This window comes from Delphinus delphis, chromosome X (genome assembly GCF_949987515.2).
Source record: "Delphinus delphis chromosome X, mDelDel1.2, whole genome shotgun sequence".
NCBI lineage: Eukaryota > Metazoa > Chordata > Mammalia > Artiodactyla > Delphinidae > Delphinus > Delphinus delphis.
The window spans coordinates 36,052,810-36,059,390 of record NC_082704.1 but is presented as its reverse complement, the minus strand read 5'-3'; the positions used below and the strand labels follow the sequence as shown (position 1 = coordinate 36,059,390).

The 6,581-nt window shown below is 51.7% G+C and overlaps 1 protein-coding gene across 5 annotated transcripts in view; it reads right to left on the bottom strand.

The window, feature by feature from the left end:
• Positions 1–3,420: 3,420 nt before the first annotated feature.
• The window catches only part of TSC22D3 (TSC22 domain family member 3), a 58,842-nt gene continuing 55,681 nt past the window's right edge, over positions 3,421–6,581 (bottom strand). For 4 of the 5 annotated variants that reach the window (XM_060002934.1, XM_060002933.1, XM_060002935.1 and 1 more), the window contains 2 exons: positions 6,085–6,136; positions 3,421–4,932 (listed from right to left, as the gene is read on the bottom strand). In XM_060002934.1, the coding sequence (XP_059858917.1) occupies positions 4,702–4,932; positions 6,085–6,136 (283 nt within the window). In that variant the 3' untranslated portion in view covers positions 3,421–4,701. Of the gene's footprint in view, positions 4,933–6,084; positions 6,137–6,502 lie in introns of all 5 variants that reach the window. The other variant, XM_069540383.1, reaches the window with a different exon arrangement.

Sequence of the window (6,581 nt, the reverse complement as noted above, 5' to 3'; positions counted from 1 at the left end):
CTTCACCTCTCTGTGCCTTGTCTTCTCGTTCTCTCATCTGTAAAATGGAGATCTTAATGGTACATCCTCATAGGTTTGCAGAGATGATTAAAAGAGGCAATAGAAGTAAAAGGGCCTATAGAACATTGTCTGACACAAAGGAAGTGCCATGTGCCAGCTATTATTACTTAATCATTTTTATGATGGCCCCTCCCAGCGAGCTCTTCCCTGGAAACCGCTTCTGCTTGGAATAGCTAACTGGTGGCGTTCTCTGTCAAGCTTTGCCTGATCTAACGGAGGTAGCTAATTGTTAAGTATTTGGGTTCCAGCGAGCAGCTCTGCATGAGACAACCTGAGGAACTAGGCTGTCTACAAAGCAATAATTATGTCCATCGATTTCTAACCAACTAGGAGGAGAGGAGGTGAGATTTGAAATCAAGATTTTTCCAGGATAAGTAGGATTATGTTAGGACACTTCAAAATACCCTAAGAGACATTGGGTTGTGCACGTTATTTCCTATGGTCTTTCTAGAATCCTTCTCCCTTACACGCCATGTCCCAGTGGCCACTATTCCTCATCTGCTCACTCCCTGGGTTCCTTCTTGGAGCCTAACCAGAAACACCCTCTTCTGTGGTGGTTTCCAGCCTGGGAGCCCTGCACCTTGCACCCCTGAGGTCTTTGTCTGTAAATAATCTACCACCCACATTTCTGTTCTACTTTTCAAATCCACCTCTATGCTTTTGTGGCGAATACAGTTAAGTTCCTTTAAAAGCCCCATTGAATTCACAGCCACTGCTTGTCATTACGTGTTCTCTCTCTTTCTCAGAGAATACAGGCATACCTTGGAGATACTGCGGGTTCAGTTCCAGACCACGGCCATAAAGCAAATATCGTAATTAAGCGAGTCACATGAAGTTTTTAGTTTCTCAGTGCATATCAAAGTTATGTTTACACTATACTGTAGTCTATTAAGTGTGCGATAGCATTATGGCTTAAAAAACAATGTGCATACCTTAATTAAAAAATACTTTATTGCTGAAAAATGCTAACCATCAACTGAGCCTTCAGTGAGTCATAGTAACATCAAAGATCACTGATCACAGATCACCATAACAAATATAACAATAGTGAAAAAGTTTAAAATATGGCGAGAATTACCAAAATGTGACACGGGGACAGAAAGTGAGCAAATGCTGTTCGAAAAATGGCACTGATAGATTTGTTTGACGCACAGTGGCCAGAAACCTTTAATTTGTAAAAAAGAAAAAAAACAAAATGCAGTAGCCACGAAGCACAATAAAGTGAGGTATGACTATACTAAGAGTTCAACCACTCTCAGGTTGGGGGAGATCTGAGAAGAGTTTTGACATTTAAAAGGCGCCCTTGTTGACAAGGCTGTGGGAACCACTGCCCCATGGGATCACGGGGAGCCATGGGAGTAGCACGGAGCTCTCTGGCTCTCAGTTTTCTTATCTGTGAAATGGAGGTGAATCTTAAGTGCCTCTTTTTCTAAGGGCTGGCTGCGTGAGGATTAGATGAGATGATACATAGGAGGGTCCTGGGAGAGGGGGCATGTCCAGGCAGGGGACCATTAAGGCTACTGCTCTTCTGGTTCTTTTCCTTGTTCTGGGTCCAGCTGGACCAGCTGAGCCCAGAACACCAAAGCCTGTGAAGGTCTTTCCAGGAGCAATGTGTTCTTTTGCCTTTCCCCACCCCTGCTTGGTTTTCTGTGGAACAACAACAAGAGCTGCTCCTCTATGTGACTAACAAACAGCCACAAAGTTCCTCTTATCTACTCTAGCAACCGCTGCGGCCTTAGAAGTTGCAGTGTTTGTCTCTGTTTAGTCACGGTTGCCTAGGAAGCCAAGTTGTTCTCTCTTTCCCACTGTGTGACTGTGGGTACGTTTTTTCCCCTTTCTCGTAGGGAAGGGCTAGATGACCAGAGAGGGCTGTATACTTGCTGGGGCATCTTCTGCGATTGCTTTTTTCATCGGTTGGTTCTTGTTTGGCTGGAAATCAGGGCGTTGTAAGTCTGCAGATGAGCCCAAGAGTCGAGAAGTCTCTCAGTTCTTCCTGAGAGGGGGATGGGATGGGAGTAAGTGGGAACTTGGGGGGGCCCGGTTGGGGCAAGAGGTGGGGGAAGCTAGGGGAGTAGCTGCCTGATTCAGTTTGTGTCCATCCCAGCAACTGTGAAATCTGCACAGCCCCAAAATCAACCAAATGGGCAGGTGCAGACAATGAACTTGGCATCATGAGTAGGGAGGTGAGAAGCAGGGAGGGAAGTTGGGATTTGAGAGGCCAGCAAGCAGGGGTTTGTAACGTCCTAAGCGGTTTAGTGATTCGGAATGAACAGGCCAACATGTACGACCTCTACGGTGAAGGAAGCCTGACATTTGGAAAGTATTTAGGCAGCGACGGGTGCAAGAAAGGGAGCCAACACCTCTTGGTCCTTGAGGTTTATGGCTCAGGAAAATCAAGGAGTTCTTTTAAATTTCAAGTGACAAAGCGGGAGGTGCATATGTTATAGGAAGCTGAGATTGAATGGAGTCACTCACATTTGGGGTGATAGCCTCCCCTGGGAAACCAGGGGGCTTAGAACACAGCTCAGTGGCTCCAGGTTAGGGCGTGGTGGAGGAGACAATGAATGCCCAGAATCAGAAATGGCAGGACGCCAGATGCCAGAGACATGGGGCCAGGGAAAGGGTGATGGGTGAGGATGACCTTCAAAGAGAGGCAGAAGAGGGAAGTGGAGTCGGGATCGTTAGACTTGGCCGTGCCCACGAGGCTGGTGGGTTTTGTGAGTGAACTTTCAGCAGTGACAAGTGGGGCAGCAGGGCTTGAGAGCATCTTTCCTTGGGGGAGAGGGATGGGGTTTGGGCCACCGCATACATTGTGTCCTTTCCTCACTGAGGCCCTCTTAGCTCCTTTGCCCATGTCAGGGGTCTCCTGTGGATTGGTATTAAAGAGAATGCACCAAGTAATCTGGATGATGTTTCAAAAGAGGGAAGGGGCCCACTCACATTTATTCAGTTCCTCACTTCATGCTCCCTCACATGGACCCCCTGTCCTTTTCTTTTGGACCTTCTTGGGGTATCCTTCCTCCCGAATCACCCCCTCGAGCTGAAGTTGTGTTAGGAGTCACCTCGCCACTCACTCCGAAGCTGTTATATGAAAGCAGGAGCAGGACAGAGGGATGGATGGAAGATTGGGTCCCAACTCGCCATAATAGCTGTGTGACTTTGTGCAAGTCACTTAAACGGGCTGAGCCTCAGCCTCTTCACCCGTACAATGGGGGTGTTGTGACAGTTACACAAGATCATGGCTGTAGCACAGGCCTGCCACTCAGGGTGTGCCGGTGAACGGACAGCGAGTCAGAAAACCAGTGCCCCTGGGGCCCCTACCGCCCACTCCATTTTAAACTCAGTAAGACACCAGGTTTATTTTTAGAAAAAAAAAAGAGCAAACTTTATTGAAATTTCAAGCTACATTTGAAACATCAAAGTCCAAATCCTGGAGACATAACATCAGGATAAGATGTCAGAAAGTGGAAAGTGTTCTCACTGCCACAGAACTCCCTAGAGACAAGCTCCCTGAGCACATCACCCAGGCACCGTCGGGTCAAAGCCATTCCCTTGTCTATCCTTGTCCACAAGAGGACACCGGCAAGCTACTCATTCTGTTCATTTGCAAGTTTTCCAAAAAAAAAAAAAAGTTTTCGAATGACAATGTGGAGTTCCAGCTGATCTTCTCTCAACCCCATTCTATGTAGTCAGCACCAGTGAATGGTGGGTTTGGCATTCAAAAGAGGACCTCACATGTCTTCAGGGGACAGATGGGGCAAAGGTTGCAGCAGCAAGGCATTCAGAGGGTGCCCCCCCCACCTTTACTCTTTAGTTTTACTTAACCTAAAGGACAAACTGGATCAGCCTGGTAGATGAACACAGTCAAAGAATTAGCCTTAAGAGATAAGGGACCAGTCAATACTCCCAAAGCTGGTTAGGCCCTTCAACACATAGGTGTATGTGTATATGTATACATCGCTACACTAAGATACAGATCTAGCCCTATGGGTATATATACGCACGTATGGCTATATAGAAAAACTATGCCAACACTAACCAAACAGAACTTTGTAAGCGGTCATCCCAAAGCCGTAATCCCACACTGGGCTGTGCAGAAAGCCATGCATTACACCATATTAACCAACAGAAGGCTGACTTGGCTCAATCTCTCCCAACTGTGGCCCTGCCTTGGCGAGGCAGGGGAAGAGAGAGAGGCTGCCTCTGCTTAAACCACAACTGGCTTCTTCATAGGACAGTCGTTGTCAGGTGAAGCTGTTGAAGATGTCCATGGAAATGAAAAACCAGACCCCTTAGACTTTCTGGAGCAAACTGGCGGCCTGTCTCAAACTACCTTTCTCCTCTGCCAGTTGCAGCTAAGTTGCCCAGGCCCTGGGAGCCCCCAGGGCGCGGTGGCATTAGAGGCTCGCTGGCTTGGGGTGACGAGGCCCCATGCAACTCAGCCTCCAGAGACCTGCTCTTTGTCAGGGGTCTGTCACTGGAGTGGACCCAGGTGGCCATGTCCTTGGGACATCTCTTGGCACCAGCTATGCTAGGTGTAAAGTTCTCCACGTGAGATGACGCTTGGGGAGCCAAAAACAAACTGGAAAGAACTAGGTAGAACAAGTTTAGTGGCTCTGCCCACCCTGAGGACAGAGCCACTTACACCGCAGAACCACCGGGGGCCTCGGGTGCTTCTGGGGTTTCGGGAGCTGGCTCCTCGGGGCTCAGACGGGACTGGAACTTCTCCAGCTGCTCTGGGCTCGCCAAGGTCTTCAAGAGAGTGTTTTCACGCTCCAGCTGGGAGTTCTTCTCCACCAGCTCCCGGATCTGCTCCTTCAGGATCTCCACCTCCTCTCTCACAGCATACATCAGATGATTCTTCACCAGATCCTGTCCCGGAGGAGATCACGACAAAGCTATCCGTTAGCCGCGGCGGCCCCTCTGCGGCACCTTCTCCTGGCCGTTGGGGCGCCTGCGCTGTCCCTCATGCTGCCAACCTCCAGCCTTCCCTCAGCAGCCCCTCGGAATGCTGGCCCCGCAGCCCTGGTCCTCCTGCCCCTTTCTCCGAAGCACCTAAACCTTCGCTCAGGAGAGCTGCGTGATCGGGGCCACGCCTGAGTTGGGAGCCCAGCTTTGAACTACATAGGAATTCCCCCCTGTAAGTTTCTGATGACTTTCAAAGCTGGCCTCCTGGGAGACTTTTGGGTGAGACTTCTGCTGGTTGGCAGTGGTATGCTATATCCCCATTTCCACATAAGGTCCCGCGGCTGGCCCAGATCCCAGGGAACACCTGCAATGCACCCTGTACTGTTGGTCTGCTTTACCCATCTCCACCAGGAGAATATAATGGGCTCTTCTGGAGACTTCTCCTGTCCACAGGACCCAGCATACTGAGCTGCAGCTGTCCTGCAGCCTGGCCGGAAAGGACACTGGCCCTGGGGGAAGGTACCCGGATGGCTTCATCCTCTCTGAATTCAGATGACTGCACTGGGGGCGGGGAGCTGTGTCATTAGGCTCCGGGGCACAATAAAGTGTTTGCTAAAACTGCTGGAGGCCCCAATCCCCTGCAGCCATTTTGGCTGCTTGGTGGAGTACGACCTCTACCTGGTGAAGGAGGGAGAAGGGGTGGGGTGCTTTGCTTCCTGTTTCCTCCCAACTCCTGACCCCAGCCCAGGCTCTGCAGAGGCACTGCAGTGCGGTGGCATCCAATGAGCTCTGGCCCCTGCCAACTGTGGGATGCAGACAAATCCAAGGGTCTGAGCTCCCTGCCCTGCCACGGGCCCAGGAGGGAGCCAGAGGCTGCTGCAAAGCCCTGGGATGGGAGAAGGAGGAGCAAAGGAGAGGGTCCAGCAAGGGTGGCCTGGAAATGCCCTAAAAGGTGCCACTCTGATGGGACTCTAGCTAAGGCCTCCAAGGGGACAGGAGGCAGGCTGTCAGCTTCCTCGGGCACTTGGCTTTTGCACCCACCCGCTCACTGCCACCCTGAGTTACATAAGCAGTAGCCAGGTCTGGGGATGGGAATGACGCAGTGATGCCACTCACCATGGCCTGCTCGATCTTGTTGTCTAAGGCCACCACGCTGGCTCCGGAGGCACTGCCAAGACAAAAAGGAAAGCCACTGCGTTACCCACTTGGTTCCAGTCTGAGTACCTGGTAGCGGTGGCCACAAAGTCCTCCATCTGCCCCAGCTCTTCCTCTCTATCGCCTCGCTGGCCCGAAGTTCCGGGCACTTTGTCCCTAGGTCCCTCTCTGGCCCCTGCAGGAAGCTGCACCTCCCCACCCAGACCGGCTCCGCGCCGCCACCGCCCAGAGCTCCGCGTGGAGCAGCGCGCGGGTCCAGGGGCGCACGGGCCAGCGAGGCCTGCTCGGCGACATGCAAACAATGGGGGCGCGCGGCCCAGGGAGTCCCCGGCCGCCAGCCCATTCCGGCGCCGGCCCAGAAGGTCCCAGGCAAACCTACCGAGCTCCGAAGCTAGCTAGGAATTCCTCCTCGGCTCGACAGCTTCCGGCCTGCTCCCCAGCGGCGCACGGCGCGCGGC